Source organism: Lacerta agilis, chromosome 4 (genome assembly GCF_009819535.1).
Source record: "Lacerta agilis isolate rLacAgi1 chromosome 4, rLacAgi1.pri, whole genome shotgun sequence".
In the NCBI taxonomy this organism is placed as follows: domain Eukaryota; kingdom Metazoa; phylum Chordata; class Lepidosauria; order Squamata; family Lacertidae; genus Lacerta; species Lacerta agilis.
In genome coordinates, this window is record NC_046315.1 from 46,942,949 (window position 1) to 46,963,038 (window position 20,090).

The following is a 20,090-nucleotide window of genomic DNA, read 5'->3' on the forward strand; positions in this document are numbered from 1 at the left end:
GGAGGGAGTTTAGACAAGTCATGGTTTATGAATCTTCCCATAAGAAAAATGGAAATAATCAGCTTGTCATGCAAACATTCACCTAACAAACAATTTCCTGGGGATGTACTGCTGGACCTGTGTGTACATGAGTTCATTGCTTATTGTAGCTCATCCTCATAATGCTAAACCACTGTTTAACATTAATGTGTAAATGCAGACAATGTGCCACAAGAGAAGCTTTCTCATGAGGAAGTCTTGATTCTGTAAAAGACTCTCAAGATCTGCAGGGTGACAAAAAGCAGTAAACACACACGCCAAAATGCTAAATTCACCTGAAAGTGTAATTAATTCACTATTCAGGTTGGAAGAGCCAATGAGACCCCCTATTAATTCAATTACTAATTACCTGAACTGAAAGTATATAACTGAATTGATAAAAAGTGTGCTTGCCATTACTGAGTTGACTTTTGTAGCAGATTTGCTCTCCACCAAAGAGATTGAAATGAACAAGAGGAAGCTTCGTTCAGGGTCCTGAACTGATGCCATTGCTTTAGTTAAACAAAGAAGTACAGCATTTTCTGGGAAAGTTAAATTATTGGGTGAAATACGCATATAATTTACCACAAAAGCAGCACTTTTGAGAATATATGATTCCAGGATGTGTGTCAAAATATCAGGTGGATGTATCATCACCTCAGCAAGGAGCACAGTCTGCAGATACACAAATCTATTTTGAGAATGCCTGACATATGAATATGAAACTGGGAGTGCAGAAGCAAAGGGAATGCCATTATGTCCTCTCATTAACCAAAGAAACAAAGACCAATGAGATGCTGCTCCTTCGCTCTCCTAGGAAGAACATCACAGGAAGCAAAAGATCATATTGTGTCTAGCTATCAGAAGAGCACTGGCCTCTGCATTAGCCTAAGGAACAAGGGTTCCTGGGTTTTTTTTTAATTTATGTAGCCTATTATAAGCCACTTTTTGAAACCTGATTAAGAGATGGTGTGCAAATCTTCCTAATAAATCTGATTGCTGCACAAACAAGATACACAGAAATCAACAAATAGTTGATGGGAATCTTATTTTATCAGTACAGTATATCTGTGTAAACTGCCCAGAATTAAGCAGATCGCAAACTCCTTATACCACATTTTGGGATTCAACAAATGACAAAAATGCAAAAGTAGAGTTGAATGTTGCACCTGCATGACAGTTAAATGTATATTTTAGATGCTATTTCTGGAAATTTAAACTCTATATTGAAAGCTGGTAAGATCTCTGAACCTGAGCTGCAGGCCCATGCAGGATTCACTCCCTGTAGCATACAAAACAATAAACAAGAAATGGAAATGGAAATTGAAAAAGAAGGCTTGTTCACTGAGAATTCTAGAGGAAGCAGTCATATGAGAAAGCTAGAAAATAAACATAGCTGTGATCTCTGGGTGAGAGACTACAGGAATTGTAGATGGGATAATTTTGGAAGGTGCTTGATTGCAAGAGCAGGCACTAAATTCTCACCCAATGCCACAAAGGAAGGGATGGCTTGACTTGAAATTCCAAGATGCACTTAATAATTACATTTATTGTACCCCAATATATATATTCACTATATGCCAGAGGCATCTCCTCAGTGATGGCTGTGTAGTTAACATTCTCAAAATATGGCATACCAAATAAAGTCAGTAATAATTGGCCTCAGTTTCCCAGTGCTGAATTTAAACTGTTTAACTGCAGCACAAGTTGCCCCATAACCCAGAACTGTGTGTAATTGAAAGATCCACACAGTGAAATAATTGATGAAGAAAGTATATGATGTTGAATGGAGATTTGTTTAAAGCATTACTGACCTACGTGCACCCCTGGAGTGTGACTTATTCTCAGTGCAGTAGAAAACGGGATGAAGGATGGTGCCATACAATTAATGACAACCTACTGAAAACTCATGGCGATGTCGCCTTAAAGAGCATGAAAGAGAAGCAAAAATGTTCATTTGACAAATAGACCCAGGAGTGTCTTTTGCTGAAATCAAGTGATACTGTCTGCTTCAGAGATAAAACTTCAAAGTAAACAGGGCCAAAGATGAACACTCTACCATTTGGTGCATCTGCAGACTGGATCAACAAGATCTCCAGTTATTTGCTAGAACATTTTTATGGCTGAACAGATGATGCTGATTTGGAATTTCCTGAGCCAGATGCTCTTTCCATATTACAAGAATAGCTGCAGTAGCAATGCAGTGAGGTGCACATGTTCCATGAAGGGACTGACACTCTGATGACTCACAGATAAACACTTATAGACCATCAAAGAGTAAATGGGAATTAGGGAAGTGAGTAGAAAAAGACTCACTCTAGAGTGATTACTACTGACATCTCCTCTGTCCTTACAGTAATTCTTTCTTAAAAGAGTGATATTATTTCTCAAGTTACACAGCCTTGTGCTACGTAAATAGGAATTACAAATGAATCTTCACTGGAAACTGAAAGTAGCTGAGGCAGTTAAAATCACACAACCTCTTGTGTGATCACCCCAGAAATCACTTCAGGATTTAGAGGCGCTCTCAAAATGACTCAGTTCACTGTCCTCCAGAACAAAACAGTTAGTTGCCCAGCAGATTCATGTCCAAAGGAAAGAAAGCCAGATTTTGATGGAATGAAGGGGGAATCAAACTCTGCTGGGCATTTAGCTCTAAACCTTTAGAACAAATGACAATGGGTTCTGTACTCCTTTCTGTTCTAGATTTATCTTGGCAAGATAAGGAAGTGTTTCTCCTTGCCCTAGCAGAGCACAAGATATCAAAGAGGGAGCCCATTCTGGAGATTCTGGACCAAATTATGTTAGTCCTTTGTATTCTATCTGCATGTTTTTAGGGGAACAGCTAGTGTACAACTAAACCGAAGGGCAATTTAAAGTGGATACTTTCAAGAAGAGAATTCCAATAAATATAACAGTCGTAATTCCACAGTGTAAAGGAGCATGATGATATGATCCTTTACATCTCAATTTTATTATTTTTTTATCAAGATGTGGTATGCTTCTCATATTGGCACATTCCAGTGGACCATATTCCAGATCTGTGCAAAGCTCCTGTGTGAACTCTCTCTCAAACATTATCTCCAGTGTTTGAGCAAAGACTGACTGCAGCCTCGTGAAAAGCAGCCTTTCAGGCTTTTTACTCCTGAAAACACTTACGACCTTGCCTAGGTCATCAGTTGTCACTATGTGGGAATGAACATGGATGAAAAGTAGAAAAGAAGAATGCACATATGTGTAACTTTTGTTTTTTGGGGTGGTAATATCAAATGGAACACATGTGATTTCTGCCTTCATCACTGTAAAGGGCCTTGGTTGTCAGGAAGGAACTGAGCAGTGAGGAGAAAGATGCCTAGCCTGCCTGACAGCACATGTCCACTAGGTCAAAACCCATCAGTCAAAAAGGGACCCGAGCACCTTTGGGCCTGTTTAGAGCTCTAGAATCTGTGACTTGTATATGTGTGGTTCTATGTGTGTGACTGCATAGAGGACCTGATCAATGAACAACAGTTTGGGGTAAGTGCAACCTTTTTTGCATTTCCTACACTTGTGAAAATAGCTGCTGGGAATGTTATACCCAGGGGCAGATAGTTTTCTGCACCAAGCAAAATGTAAATCTCATCATCATCATCATCATCATCATCATCACAACTATGTTACCCAAATTGAAATTAAATTACGATATTTTTGCAACATCAGCACTTTTTCAACATTAATTAGCTCCTCGGGAAAAAATAAGAGAACACATCACTTTGTATTACTGCCCTAAGTAATTTACCTTTACATAATTAAAGCTATTATGGCATTGTTCTCAAATGTGGACTGAAGTAGCTATAAGACATCCCAGTCCTGAAGAATGAATATGCCCAACAACAAGTGGACCTGCATTTTAGGCACTTCTTTTCTGCAATCTAGAACCATCATAAAATGCTTGTAACTATGAACTTCCAAATATTTAATGAGTAATTTTAGTATTTAAACAAATTATGCATGTATGATATACTTGGTTTTATTCCATTTATCATAAGTTATGGTAAAATTATGATAAGACTGTTCCCCTGTATTTTGCATTAAACCCTATATATCAATATATTTCTAGTGTGCTTACACAGTAGCTTTCCCCCAGACTGTGTGATTTATCCTCTCCTGTTTTGCTTCTCCTTCTAATGTCCTTCATTTTTTGAAAAGAAAATTTGTTTAAGTAACTTGCACAAAATAACTTCTAGGCAGTGCCTATTTTCAGATGAACCACCACAGAAAAGTTGCTTAAGAAGAAAGGAAGGACAGCAGAACACATGGGGAAATGAGGTCTTTAGAACTGTGGAGTGAGTCTTCAGGAACTAGAAAATTAAACAGAAGGAGGCAGGGAGTGAAAGCAACAGTTCTTTAGGAACACAGGTGTTCCTATTTCTTGGTGTCCAAACAATTCACTAATCAGTCACAGCTCTGACTTCACTCATTGCCTGTAATCACTGAAAGATGTGAGCAGCCAGACTGACAGGTCATCTCACAGAAATCACTTAGAGATTTGCCTCCATGTTTGCTTCATATCTTCCCTTCTGGGAGGTCTAGCACCTCTTTTTTAAATGGAATCTCAGAGTCCAGCACCCCTGCTGACTGCAGGTCTTGTAAATCAGTATCTTCTGTATCCACATCTTGGCAGCCCTGCCTGGCATAGAATCAAATAATTATAGTTGGAAGTTACACAGAATCATCTAGTCCAATCCCCTGCAATACAGGAATCACAGATTTAAAAATCCCTGAGAGCTGGTCATCTAACCTTTATTTAAGAAACCTCCAGTGAAGGAGAGCACACAGCTTCCCAATAGAGTCCATTGCACTGTTGAATAGCTTTTACTGCCAGAAAGTTCTTCCTAATGTTCAGGCAGAAACTCATCTCATTTAATTTGAATCTATGGGTTCAAGTCCTACCTCTGGAGAAACAGAAAACAAGCTTCCTACGTCATCCATGTGGTTGCCCTTTAGATATTTGAAGTGGGCTATCATATTATAGCAGTATAGACTCTTTTGGCTGGAATTTAGCATTGATCATGTAGAAAGATAGATATTCCCCTAGTTTTAAGTACATTGTCTAAGGTCCAAAGAGTGTACCCAAGGACACAGATATGTTCTCTTCATCATGGGGCAGAATGTTTGTGATACAATGAGGATTCAATATAGATTCAGTAAAATATTAATAATAATAATTAAATTTGTATACTGCCCTTCATCTGAAGATCACAGGGTGGTTCACAACACAAACATATGAAATGAGAACAGAAGAATACATAATAAAACAAAACTGATAATAAAAACAAACCAATAACACCTCTCCCACAAAAACATTTGAAAGGTCATAGAGTATTAATCAGCCAAAGGCCTGTTTGAAGAGAGAAGTTTTTGCCTGGCACCAAAATATATTATGAGGTGCCAGTTGAGCCTCCCTGGGAGAACATTCTAAAAATGGGGGGGGGGGCTACCACAGAAAAGGCCTGTCCCAGGGTGCCATGTTTCAAAAAACAGAAAAGTTTTTGAGCTTTTTTGAGGTTTTGTTTTGTTTTTGGGCCAACAGAAGCTAGGCTATCCTTGTCAAAGTAAGGGTGCAGCTGGGCCACTGGCCAAACCTAACAGAAGCTACACCATGCTAGCGAGGCCACCTGAGCCTCAAGAAACAGCTGTGGGTCCAGAAGTAATCTAGAGATAAGAGTGAACAGGGGGTTAACGTCTGATACTCTGAAAAGGCCATTTTCTACACTGGGCGACTGAGAAGCTGTCAGCTCCTGGGACCCTGAACATGGATGGGCAACTTATGAGCAGAAGAATCAACATTTTGCCCAAAAGCCATGTAAGAGCCCTGATGGGCATGAGCCTGAAAAGCCTCCCATTTTCAAACGATATCTGAAGCAGTTATAATTTATGACTGAGAAAGATTTCTGGCTGCCAGTGGAAATTATATCTGGTGTGTGAGCTACTTTAAGAAGTTGATCGTTCAAGGGCTTAAGGCAGAAAAAAGTGCTCCAATTGTTTGAACCAATAAAGTTTTAAAAGATCAAGGGAGTTCTGAGTGCTGATAATGTTTATTTTATTATTTTTAATTCTGTTTTCTTGATGAAATGTTGCCTTGAAATCGATAGTCATTTTGCCACTTCATACCTGCTCCTTTGGAAAGGAATGTGTTTTGATAAGAGATAGTGCCGTTAAGATCTTAAGGTGAAGAAGGCATGTGACTGAGTTGTTAATAAGATTAAGAACATTCAGTTTCACAAATACATTGTTGGACATTCCATTGACTGTTGGCATCCTTCAGGAAATGTTTGATGAGCAAATGAAAGTGATTAGAGCTAAGATTGATGAAATGGTGAATGAAAGCAGACCAGAGAAGGATGAAACGGAAAGCAGAATTGAATATGACACAGAGACTTCACAGAACAATATAGATAGAGGATTGCCAGAAGAGGGTGAAATTGTAGAGGTGGACGCAGGGATGGTGAAAGAGAAGAAGCCCTTCACACAGGAGTTTAGAGAAATGAAACAGTCAAATGCTGGAGTTCTGATCTTGAGCAGAATTAAGTGTAAACAGAAGGGTAATTTTTAAAAATCAAGATGCAGAACCATGGCAAATTCAACAGGAAATGGAAGAAACTGAACTGGGTTTGAATTGATGAATACATAATAAATAAATAAAACTATGCAATATAATTTTAATATATGATCACAGCAGAAAGAGTCTTATGTGGACAAATATGGAATGTTATTATTGTTTAATAGGGGAATGGTAGTTGAAGTTATTGAAGAAAAAGTTGATACATTTGTTTGGATAAAACCTTTGCAGACTTTTATTAATAACAAGAATTAGAGAACCACTGTTGAACTTTTTGTGTGAAAAGGAAAATGAATTAATTTGAGACATTTGGGTCAGAAGATTTTTTTTTGGGGGGGGTATGCCTAACAGAAAGTAGTTCAGTTGGATGTCATTCTAGAATGTCTATTTTGAATTATTTATTTTATGTAACTGACAGACAGAAAATCAAAATCCTTTATGTTTTTCTTCCTTTTTCATTTTCTTCCATTCTTTTTCGTTTTCCTTTGGTGTTTCTCTCTCTCTCTCTCTATATATATCTCACTTTTGTTTTTACAGGTATTTAGATTGGTTGCTTTTATTTTGTTGCATTATGAAAGAGCTTTAATAAAAAAATTAAAGAGTATTTTTCAGAAACTACAAGTTACATATCAATTGTGGCTAACATCATGTACTACTCATCTTCAAAACCAATGGTAACATGTACACAGCTTCAGTCATGTTACTGTTCTTTGCACAGCTCAGCTGAATTGTAGAAACAATTGGGGCTTCCATGAGCCAGTACAGATTAATGATAAGCTCTAGCCATCTTTTGCCAGCATAGGCACATTGAGATAATTGTGAGATGAAGACCTGTGAAAGAGAGGTACCCAAGGGAGGAAGTTTGAGTGCAAACTTCAGTGGTGAGCCAAAGAATACAGGTTATTAAGGTCTGTTTATCAAACAATGGATATTGTGATTAGAACCTGCCAAACAGAACCTGGTTTAAGAAACCATTGTGGGTCTCTGTATGGGAAAGAAATCTTGACAATCAGCTCTGCTTCTTCCTCTCTGTCCTATTACTGCTCAACATGTTACAGCATCCACAGTGCAGTAGTTACATTGCCACACTAGTATGCTCTGTAAGAACTATAAGTGGGTAAATTATATGGTTCTTTCTAGGGATGGGTTTGGAGAATTCAGTTCACATTTAAAGGCAAATTTATCAAATTCCCAGTTTCTGAAATACTATGGGAATTGAGACACAACTATTCTTTGAAATTCGTCCTTATCTGACTTTTTCAACTCAGTTCTCCAACTAATTAAAAATGAGTTTGTTAGGAACAATTGTGCATAAAAATGACTATATTAGCAAGGATCGTACAAAATGGATTATATTAGGATATTTTCACTTCAAAACATGTACTGCATAGAGAAATGTGTTTATTAGGAGAAAATCACACAATAATTAAATTGACCCTATTTTGTGATATTTTTCTTGACCTAATAAAATTATTGCCCTACTATGGAGTGTGTAATTTTTCTTATGGACCAACACTGCTATCTTTCCTTTTTGTGCTCCTTTATTTTAAACCCTCAATATTAAGCTGGTCAGATTGTTAAATAATTTGGAAAGCACCACCTCAGTTCAAAAGTAGAGGACATTTCAAAGCAAGAAAACTGTGTAGTAGCCATTTCTTCCTATTTCTCAGATGTGGTATCTACTGCCTCAGAAACAGAGGTCCGATCAATGCTGTTGGGTTGTGCAATGTTACTCCTTGTTGCTGTCATCTGAGAGATGTCTAGGAAGTGCCTTTGCTCAACCACTGAGATATCCTAGAGATCCAGAGTTAGGAGTAAGCAGTCAGGTGGCTAAGTTTGCTGCTGACACTAAATTGTTCAGGGTTGTCAAATTAAAAAAAGAGAATTTGAATAACTCCAAAAGGACCTATCCAAAGTGAGTGAATGAGCAGTAAAATTGCAAATGCTATGCAATGTAAACAAGTGTAAAGTGATGCATGTTGGACCCAAAAAAATCTTAATTTAAGGGGTTTGAACTGGAAGTGACAGAGCAGGAGTGAAACCTGGGAGTCATAGTAGCTAGCTAGTCAAGCTATGGAACTCATTCCCCTAGGAGGCAGTGATGGCAAACAACTTGGATGTCTTTAAAACGATTAGGCAAATTCATGGAGAAGAGGGCTATCCATGGCTACCAGCTATGATGGCTATGCTCTGCCTCCACAGTTGGAGGCAGCAATGCTTCCAAATACCAGTTGCTGGAAACCACAGGAGGAGAGAGTGCTCTTGTGCTCGTGTTCTGCTTGCTGGTTTGCCACAGGCATCTAGTTGGCACTGTGATAACAGGATGCTAGACTAGATGGGCAATTGGCCTGATCTAGCAGACTATTATTATGTTCTTAACCTCACTTCAAGCCCTTCTTGGAGAGATGTACTATCTGTATCACAGCAGCTTCCAATTTCTTTCTACTCTAATAGAAAAAAAGTAGTTGGGGAAAGTAGTATAGGCCAGGCTAAGTGGAGCATGCCTGCTGGGAACTGCATACTTCTTCTGAGCAGCATGTCACCCTCCCCATAAAAATAGGCTGATGCCTCAGAAGCTAATGTGTTGATCCAGAGGCATCTGGAGTAATTTTCAATGGAATGTGAGAAGGCTAAGGTGAAACATGGCTATTGGCCAGACAGAGCAGCAGAAAGTCAGAAACCCAACATGAATTACTTAGAAATCTTACATTTAAAGTCCTGTAGGATAGAGGCAAACAAAATTCTATTAGTTGCATTTGCTATACAGTCATACCCCAGGTTGTGCACTCTCCATGTTGCATATGTTTGGGTTAAGAACGCCCGCAACCCGGAAGCGTTTCCGGAGCGCGCACACACCCCGGATGCGCAGAACACTTCTGTGCACTTCGTGCATGCGCAGAAGCGCTCAAATCACGCTACTTCTGGGTTTGGGGGTTTGTATGTGCGTTCGGGATACGCACGCCCACGTTATGCATGGCGACCCGGAACGGATCACGTGCGTAACCTGGGGTTCCACGGTATATGATTATAATGATAGGAGTGTTGGATCTATAACTCCCATCAGACTGTGATCTACTCACAGAGTTAAAAACTGGCAGTGATCTACCAGGTTCAAGTCAAAGTTGTTGAGCTTTTCTAAGGAAGGATTCGGGTCAAAGTTGTTGAGTTTTTTCAGGGAGGAGGTAAAATGTTGAGCTTTTTTTTTTTTTAGGGGAGCCACAGTTGTTCAGCTTCTTTGGGGGGGCCCATGATCTACCACAGACGTCCAGTGATCTACTGGTAGATCATGATCTACCTGTTGGACATGCCTGATCTATAGGATCTCCCTTGGAGAAGGAGGTATGAAATCAGAAGCTTCCTCTATGTGTTGTGGAAAAGTTCAGAGCCAGTTTCTCTCCAACACTGGAGCACTAATGTAAAAAATGGTGATGGGAACATTTATGTTTGAGCATGAAGCTGTCCCCATCATGCTCCCAGAACTGGAGCAAACCTAGTCCTGGATCTGATGTAATTATTTTCTCTCATTGTGAAACTGTTTAAAAGACAAGTAATAATATTAATGCAGAACTAATATATACTTCCATTCACCCACCATTTCTGCTCCACTGGTGATTTGTAGAGCACAGGAAGAGAACGTTCATCCTCCATTTGTTCTTCCCCAATTCTGCTCTTTGATCAAAGACTGGAGGTATCAAAGACACTTAGGCTGCAATCATAGCCCTACATACTTGGGAATAAGCTTCATTTGATTCAATAAGAGTTATTTCTGAGTAGACATGGCTAGAACTGGTGTAGTGTACTTCATTGGGAGGAAGATGGATTACATTTAATGGACTTGAGTTACATATGGCCATATATTTCTGTGGCCCTATGCTGAACCTGAATAACATTTTTTATTTCCCAGTGCAACTTATTTCTTACATAGCATGAATGGATGAATGGTATTTTGCTATTACCAATCAGATAATGTCATTCATATGATAGAGCTTTGGGTTTCATACATGCCACCACCATCCATATACATTGCATGTGGAACTTGCACAGTATAGCAAGACATGTCAAACTGATTTATAGCTCAGCCACTTCAATAGGATTTCTACCAACACTTTAAAAGATGAAAAATGCATAGCCACTCAGCACTTCCAAAGTAACAGAACAGAAAGAACTGTATCTAATTAGTATGTACTGCAGATAAGCTGAAGGCAACTTGATGACTCGTAATGCTATTGCCTGCACCTTGGCAGGGTATTAAATGTTGGTGAATGGGAGGCTACTTTGTTCCATTGCAGTCTTGCTCCTTGCCAAACATATCAGATTTTGATTGGGTTCAGATGTATCTGAGTAGTACACTGATCAGCAATATTGTGATAACATGGCATCTTGGCTTGTCTAATAATATAGCTAGAAGGACTAAAATGGGATTATCAGTGGTGTGGTTCTACCTGAAATTCATATTTGTTGTCCTAGGGCTCTTATGGTGCACTTTTACTGAAAGTATATTCAGTATCTTAACCTGGTAATTCCTCCTACTTCAGATGATATTTGTTTCACGTTTTTTAAAAAAGGGCCCTTCATTTACCTACATTTTCAACATTTTAAAGTAATTGGTTTAAGTAAATGTCTTTGACATTGTATAAATATTGCATTAATTATTTTTTCTCTTTTTTCTTCTCACTATCACTGTTTCCTTTTAATTTTCTTTTTTCACATTTTATAATATTTTTTTTTCATTTTTGTCAATTTTTTTCTTACACTTCTGATTTTTATCAATCTTCATCAAAGCAGATACCTGCTGCGAAGCCCGTAAAGGTGGAAATGGATGCCAGTCACGGCAGCTGAATGCTGCTGGTTTTGTTTTCCTTATAGTCATAAGTCTATTGTGCACGTTTTCATATTGGTGGTGAACCATGCAGAACATTATACAAGGTTTTTCTTTCTTTCTGTGAACTTCCTATTTAAGGGGAAATAACAGACCTGGATACTATTGGACTTTCTGGAGCTCCTTTAAAACTTTTGTTAAATTACATCAACATGAAAGCAACTGAAGAAACTATGCATGAATGAATGTTCCTTACGAGTGGCTTTTTTCACTGGGGAAACCCTAAGAATGTTTTCACAAGTGATGCTTAAATCATATTTTGTATTTCATGCATATGCAATTTGAATGTAGAATCTTCATGGTATAGAAGTAGATTCAGTTCAAAATGATAGATTCTTGGCATCACTTGAGGAAACAGTTTCAATCTTATGGCAAACACACAAAATGATTAGCTACTTATAGCATGGTTTGGAGAAAAATGTTGCCGTTCTGTCTCAATTATGTTTCTTTGCAAAACAACAGCAGCAGCAACCACAAGCATAGTTATTCATGGGGCCATGGGTTGACCTGTACCTGTAGTTCAATTTTATCACATGACTTGAATAGTCTATTAGAATACTTTGGTTTCATATATGCCACTATGCATATTGCTGTGCCTTTATTAAGATGTATTTATATTCTCTTTGTTATTTCTTATGACATTGTTTGTTTTTGTTTTTAAAGCAAAGTGGTGAAGTTCAGCCCTTTCTAAAGGACTATTAAAATAGTTGGGACCTCTCAAATACCCATAAAGAGTTTTACTGTCCCTACCTGTGCTTTTCCATTCACTGTGCTGTCAGGGAGAACCTGTTTATACATCCCTGTACAATGTTATTTCTGACATTATAATCAATGGGGAAACCCACAGAAACATATTGGAATGCATGCAGAACTTCAGACCAGAGCATTTTTGCCTAATATATATTTTAACATAGTTTAGATTTATATATATATTCAAAAACAAACAAGCAGCCATTTCGTACCTCTGTAGGCTTTGTAAGTTCCCTAGGCAATCCTTTTCAATTTTTCCTTCCTATCACAGTTCTTTAGACAACTAAAACCTCTCTCATAATACCGTCCCAAGACTGAGAGTAAAATATACTATTTATTGTAGGTAAAATGCAGCCATTCCTGCCTTAACTAATACTTCTTTACAATTTTTTTTTAAATAATAATCATTCCCATATGAGACAGTTAATAATTTTACACCAAATGTTGTTACTTTTCAATACATCTGCCAGATTAGATATTAGATATCTAATATCTAATAATAATATCTAATATCTAATAATAATAGATATTAGATATTAGATATTAGATCATTCAAATAACACAGTAATAGGCAATATTTTATATCACTGGCCTTATTAGTATGTAAATTATTGGAATGACAGGGATCAATTTATAGGGAAATGCCTTTCTTTTTATGTATTAAGGGTAAAACATATTCTTTCATATAAATACATATAAATGTTCAGCTAATATAAAGGAATAACACATTAAAACATATATCTAGAAATACATATTGAAGTAAAGATCACAGATAAATAATTATAATACCTGATGATTTTAAACTACCATATAACAAACCTCTAATAAAACTCTGATTCATGATTGGATTCTGTTTCAGACTATTCAGTATCTCTATGTGAAATTTATATCTAAATTTAAATAATAACCCAAAGGCCACAGCTCTTATTGTATAATTTCTGTAGTTATGTCACTCGACAGCATCAGAACTGAGATATCAATATGCCTCATTTCACCTGTGTCACATCTGTTCCTATTGATGGAGGAAAAATTTCTATTACCCTTGGGAAAGCAGCACTTTTCCCACGTGGATTCAGCACTCTGGAAATTACTTCCCGTTTTATTATGTGGCAATTATGGTATGCTATGCTCTCATTTACTTGAAAAAGGTATAAAGCAAGATTTGCACCTCCTCTCCACCAAAGGAACTTCTTTCTCTAAAACAGTGTGAAAAACACATTTTCAGACTCTGTGTAATATTCACAAATATGGAAATCAACAGGGGAACAGAATAGCATTAGTCAGCTTTCATATCTTCACTTCTTAAAGCTATCAGTAAAGTCATGTGGAGCTTTCCACCTCTGAAATGTTACTTTATGAAATTTGGATTACATCTGGAAGCAGCAAGTGGACTGTTCTGAGGATATGATTCTCCCCTTCCATTTTACCCTTACTGTATATCAGTTATTATTTCCAAACTTATAATAGGTTAAGGACTAAAATTGGTTCCATTTCTTGCCATGATGCTTCCTGATAAATCCTTCAACTGACAAGCATAAAAATAATCAGCGATATACAGTAATGCCAGCCTATCCCCCTTAAGGCAACAATGTAGGGTGTAATCTCTTGTTTGGCTTCATTAAAGTATTTATTTTAGTTTGCCATTTCATTAATGTATTGGGATAATTAAATAATTGGCATTGCTTGAAATAGATAATTTTTGGAAGTACTCGCCCAAGATAAACCACATCCCATCCATATTTATAACTTCTTTTCACAATTTTATTGGTTTTTAATCAAATACAGATACAAGAAACATTAAACACTTATCCAGTTGTATGTCTAACAGTGCTTGTTCTATCCATTGACTCTAGACATAAGCTTACACATTCAACATTCATACTTAATGCAACCTCTCCAGAACATTGGAGGTGGAAATCTTGGTTCATTTATTCATGTTTGGTAGGAATGCCTCCACGTTAAAAACTTTTGGAGTAGAATATTCTCCATGATATCCACAATTATAACTTCTACACACACACACACACACACACTGAAGAAGTGTACATGCACATGAAAGCTCATAGCAAGAACAAACTTAGTTGGTCTCTAAGGTGCTACTGGAAAGAAAATTTTATTTTGTTTTCACACACACACACACACACACACACACACACACACACACAGTAGTTTATTTCACATAAATATAGCATAAACATAAGAAGAGCCTGCTGGATCAGGCCAATGGTCCATCAAGTCCAGCATCCTGTCTCACAGCGGCCAACCATATGCCTCTGGGAAACCAGCAAGCAGGGGTTTGAGAACAAGAGCACTCTCCCCTCCAGTGGTTTCCAGGAACTGGTACCCAGAAGCAATGCTGCCTCCAACTATGGAGGCAGAACCTAGCCATCTTCTCTAGCACCATCAACAGCTCTCTCTTCTCTGAACATGAGCAAGTGATCAGATGTCCACACAAATGGGAACTTTGATTACTCTCCCCTTGCCCTTAGTTGCTAAAGTAATATACATTTCTAAGTTATCATGGTTAATAGCAAATCCAAATGCTTCTCTAATGCAGGTGTGGGAAATCTTTGGCTCTCCAGATTCTACAACTACAACTCTCATAATCCCTGGCCATTGCCCATGTTTGCTAGGGCTGATGGGGGTTTGCTGTTTAGCAACATCTGCAAGTCCAATGGTTCCCCAAAGAGCTACTGGGGTGATGTTTTCAGTTCTGAAAAACATAATATTATATGAGATACATGATATCCTATGACAATAGTGATAGCTTATTAGTCTGATTATTTACTTTTATTTCATATGTATCTTGCTGGTGATTCCAGAATAGGGCAAAAGGACATCTCTGTCTGGTTTTCCTATATAAAATTTTAATTTTGGCCACTCAGAGATTTGCTCAGTCTTTCTTGCATCAACCAGAGCTTTCTATAAAGAAAACTAGATATTTCTTTAAATTAATCATTTTTTACATATTAAATAATTCCATTTTACATAGTCAGACAATTTACACTTGTTACCTTTGGCCATCTAATAGGTCTCATGATTCAGTAGCTACTATAGGTAGGTCTATAATTTTCTTATGTTTTTAATATACCAGGGAATACATTTTTTTTCTAAAGGCAAAAATAAATCATATGAAATTTGTGGGGTAGTAATAACCTTATCATTCAATCTGTGCTTCAAATACAGAACATAAGATTGAAACTTCTCAATGGTCAGTGATATCCACTTATGTATTGTATTCAGGAAAGTAAATGTTCTATTTCAGATTATTTTTATGGGTATCATTCAAAATATCATTCATATTGGGAACTTCACTAGCCAATTTATAATTTAGCAAATAATAGCTAGCAACTGTTTTGCAACTTCAAAACATTAATGAGCTACAATTGATATGTTATTTTATATACACTTTCTTCATTCCTAAAACCTTTATTAATGTGTTGGGAATCTGCATTAGGCATTAACCATGTGCATATCCTCTCTGCTAGTGTATATGCTTTAAATATGCATAAGCCTAAACATCTTGATGAATTGAAGCCTGTCAGTTAAGTGGCCTGTCAAAATTAATGAGTAAATAATCATTTAGATACTAGATGTTGCTGTTAGTTAGCATCCTTTCCTTCTACAATCTGCACGTCATGTTAATGTAAGCCTACTATGGATCTTATAGAAATATAACAACAATAGAACTTAAAATAGAACTGTGAATTTTAAGGTGGGGTGGCCAATGTTGTGCCTTCCAGATGTTGCCTGCAACTTTCACCAGCCCCAGCCAGCATGTGGCCAGTAGTCACATCTGGAAGGAATGACTTGGGCTATATCATATACAGATGTTCAGAAACATATTAGGTTGTTCCACAACTGACAGAGAGAGGGCCTGTTCAAAGGTCACCCTCCCTGTGAAACCACCTTCTCTGTGAGTTGCAGGAAGCACATATATTGATGTAATGTTGGCACTAGATGAAAATGCTTTTTTTAAGGATTCTGCTGGCTTCTAATGCCAATTGGGGTTGTTTTTTTTAAAAAAAAGACCTTATTTTAATTGCAATTTTATTGTAATTCTGCTTTTTTTGTATACTACCTTACTGCTGTGTATGAATAATGCTCTAGAAATATTTTAATAAATGAATAAATAAATTTTCCCATATAATTTGTCTAATCAGTCAGCAATGACTGCCTATAGCATTGTTGATTCTAATAAGAGCTTGAAATTGCATGTCTCCAAACAAGTATAAAGAGCCATGCCCACTGGACTAGTGAAGTACCATATATAAATGGAACATAGAGAAAGCATACTATAGGATATATAGAGAAACAGAGGGGATTGCTACCATATATCTGCATTGGTCCCTCCTTATTACAGCTATTAGTCTATATGGGCACTAACAAGCAGCAACAATTGCTTGTTCTAGATGGTTTAAGCCCTTATTTCTCCCTATTGTCTTGCTACTATGAAATGGCTTCTCAGTTACACCAGGGAAGTGAACTCTCAAAAAAATACCTGGAAGCAAGGCAGCAGCAGCCTAACTCTTTCTTACCAAAGAGACAACACTGGAAACATGTGAGAGATCTTATTTGGAAAGGAACACTTCAGTGGGTAGGTTTGGGGGCAGAATTAGCTGTATTACCCTTTACATTGACCATTCAGACTGAAAGTAGGTGAAGCATAGGTAAAGGTAAAGGGACCCCTGACCATAAGGTCCAGTCGTGTCCAACTCTCGGTTGCGGCACTCATCTCACGTTACTGGCTGAGGGAGCCAGCGTACAGCTTCTGGGTCATGTGGCCAGCATGACAAGGCCGCTTCTGGTGAACCAGAGCAGCGCACGGAAATGCTGTTTACCTTCCCGCCGGAGCGGTACCTATTTATCTACTTGCACTTTGACATGCTTTCGAACTGCTAGGTGGGCAGAAGCTGGGACTGAGCAATAGGAGTTCACCCCTTCATGGGTTTCGAACTGCCAACCTTCTTGTGAAGCATAGGCGCCAAGTATAGGGTGCCCTAGGTGCTTGTCATCAACAATTTTTTTCTGGGTGCTTGGTACCCACACACTGTGAGCTCTGATGTGACCTCTGGTTTCCAAAGTCACATTGGAGGCCCAACCAGGCCTTCCAACACAACTTCCAGTACAAACCAGAAGTCACATTGGAGGTCGTTGGAGGCCTTGGGCATGATCTCCAAAGCGTCTGAGACCCTACAAGGCCTCAGAAGCTCCACTGCAGTGCGCTGATTAACATGACATCATGACACCATGATGTCATGTTATGTTGCAGGTGCCATTGGGAATCCATAACCTGGAGCCCAAGTTGGCATCCCTGAGGTGAAGAGTCCCTACACCTTCTCTTGTCATCTTTCAGTGAGGCTTTCCCTGTGGACAAAACAAGGGGCAGGATCATATTCACAGCTCCTGGTCCAGCTCTGTCCTATCGCAACACTGAAAAATATTAGGGAGGAGGGAGAAGGTGATGTGATGTTGTGACTCTGGAATGGGAAGCTAAACATCTGAGTGCTCAAATGAAGGGCAGAAACTTCAGTGCAAAGGTGCTGAATGAGGGATGGAGAGCCATGAAACAGAGACTGAGTTGTGAAGGGGAGGTGCTGAAGCAAAGGAAGCGGAAATAGGTTGGGGAAAGGGGAAAGAGATGGATGGTGTGAGTCCAGAGGCTATTACCACAATCTGATCCTTTCACAGGCTTTTAACTAAATAGTAAGTACTATGTGAGTAAGTAATAACATGTCTCTAATTATTGCAACATATTTTATGGGATTTTTTTAATTAGAGGGCCACATCAATTCTTTAAGAATTTAAAGGTGTGACAAGTAGGGCATCATCTAAATCTAAATCTCTAGGCAGCAATACAGCTACCCTCACTAAAGCACCCACTAATTCACAAAGTTCCAAACTGTGCATGATATTCAGCTTCAGCCATGCCCAGAGTAGACACATTGAAATAAATTGAGCATTGTGTATCGATCTTAGAATCAGTTAGCATTTTTTTTGTTCTTGTATTTCATAATCTTTAAAAGACGTCTACTTAGCATTACTCAGTTTTGTATAATTAAAGTTCTGGATACATAAACATGTTGCTGTCCATTAATGTAAACGTTTTATTTCAGTAATCAAATTACAGGAATGTATATTTGCAGGTTGTAAAATAATTTCTTTTATTTGATATAAAGTTGGTCTTAACATTATTTTGTTATTTTCTTTTAGTTACTAATCATATTTGAATTGTAACACATGAAAGATAAATCAAGGATATCAAGCATATGTCTGGTTCACTTAAAGCAGATGTGAGGAACCTCTGGCCTTCAAGATGCTTCTGTACTACAGCTCCCAACTGCACCAGCAAGTATGGTCAGTGGTAATGGATGATGGGAGTTGTATTTCAGCAACGTTGGGGCACCAAAGGTTCCCAACAGCTGGTTAAGCTAGTCTAGCCTGGTTCAAATGATCACATAAACCACAGTTTGATCCCAGTTTGCTTTAACTAGCTTTGGTTGGAGCAAACCACAGTTCCCCAAGGTCAGATGTAATGGGGAACTGTGGTTTTAAAGTTCATGGGTCACTGCTTCTCATTCCCAATAAGCCATGATTTAGGTGTGGGTGTGGGGTGTAGGGGTGTGTGTGTGAGAAAGAAACTGTCCATGCTAAATATCTTCTCTGGAATGCTATTTCAAAACAAAACTCTTTCCAAATGTAGAAATATATAGTTTTAAAGTAGTTTATGAAGCACTGTGTAACTCTTTATTCATTAATTCATGTCCCATTGACATTCTGTCTCGATGGCTTTTAGTACACACTGATGGTTACTGTCATGTCTCATATATTTTCCTTAAAACAAGTGTGTGCATTGTAAGTGTAATGTCCCACAAAATCTTCCCAAGTGTAATGTCAAAAACCTATGTAACCTTATGCACGTCTTTCATTACTTGTTTAATGTCCATTTTGTTTTATGTAATCTTTACACCATTTTTGTAATAAAGAAAAGTGATGTAACATTCATTTAGCAGTAGTTTCTTTAATTATATAAGATACTGTTGTTCTAATTCACACGTTTCCACATCACAGTTAATTGTATAACAATTCTTCTTATTCTGAACCGTACCAAATGTAATGTAGCTATAAGAACAGTCTAGTTCAGCATTTAGTTCTCACAGTGACTAGCCAGATGCCTATGGGAAACCCACAAACATGACCTTAATCCATTTGTAATGCCTAGAAATTGATATTCAGAGGCACACTGCATCTTTACAGTGGACATAGAACCAAGCTTATCATTAAGATCTTTCAGTAAAACATAATAGTGTTCAGGTTGTGTGCATGTATATGTATGTGTGTGTGAGAGAGAGTATAACATTTAAAAAACCAAGCAAAATTGTCAGCTCATATTAACAATAAAAACAATCTATCAATTATACTTCGGCCTCAACTTCAAATCAACCAAAGCTGAGACCCACCTGATTCAGGTTGACTTGGGTTGTGATTTGGTCAAATCTGGGATGTAGCCCTAGTAGATATACCAATAATATTGTGGCAGTGTGACATATATGCATCAGTTCAAACTTGGCTGTACACATGGCAGCAGCAAGAGGGGAAAGGTGCTATGCCATGCAACATAAGAATTTCAGGCCTGTGATTCTGGTAGAATTTTTCAAAAGAGCTGCACAAGTGCCTGCTTCCTTATTAAACTTGTGTATACTTGTTCTGTCTTAAGTCAGAGACCTGCCTTAAAGCATCATGGGAGTGGGGGTGACCAGCATGTGGTGCTCCTCCTAGACAAAACAATCCGAGGAACAATCCCAAGGGCCTATTATGCCAGGAAAGCTTGATTCAGTCCCA

At 37.9% G+C, this 20,090-nt stretch overlaps 1 protein-coding gene across 4 annotated transcripts in view; it reads left to right on the forward strand.

Annotated features, from left to right (window-relative positions):
• NCAM2 (neural cell adhesion molecule 2) overlaps positions 1 to 20,090 on the forward strand; it is a 197,496-nt gene that overhangs the window by 166,340 nt on the left and 11,066 nt on the right. Inside the window, exon 16 of one of the 4 annotated variants that reach the window (XM_033146864.1) lies at positions 11,402 to 11,983. The exons of 2 other annotated variants lie outside the window; for them this stretch is intronic. In XM_033146864.1, coding sequence (XP_033002755.1) covers positions 11,402 to 11,523 — 122 coding nt within the window. In that variant the 3' untranslated portion in view covers positions 11,524 to 11,983. Of the gene's footprint in view, positions 1 to 11,401; positions 11,984 to 20,090 lie in introns of those variants that run through there. One more of the 4 variants, XM_033146865.1, reaches the window with a different exon arrangement.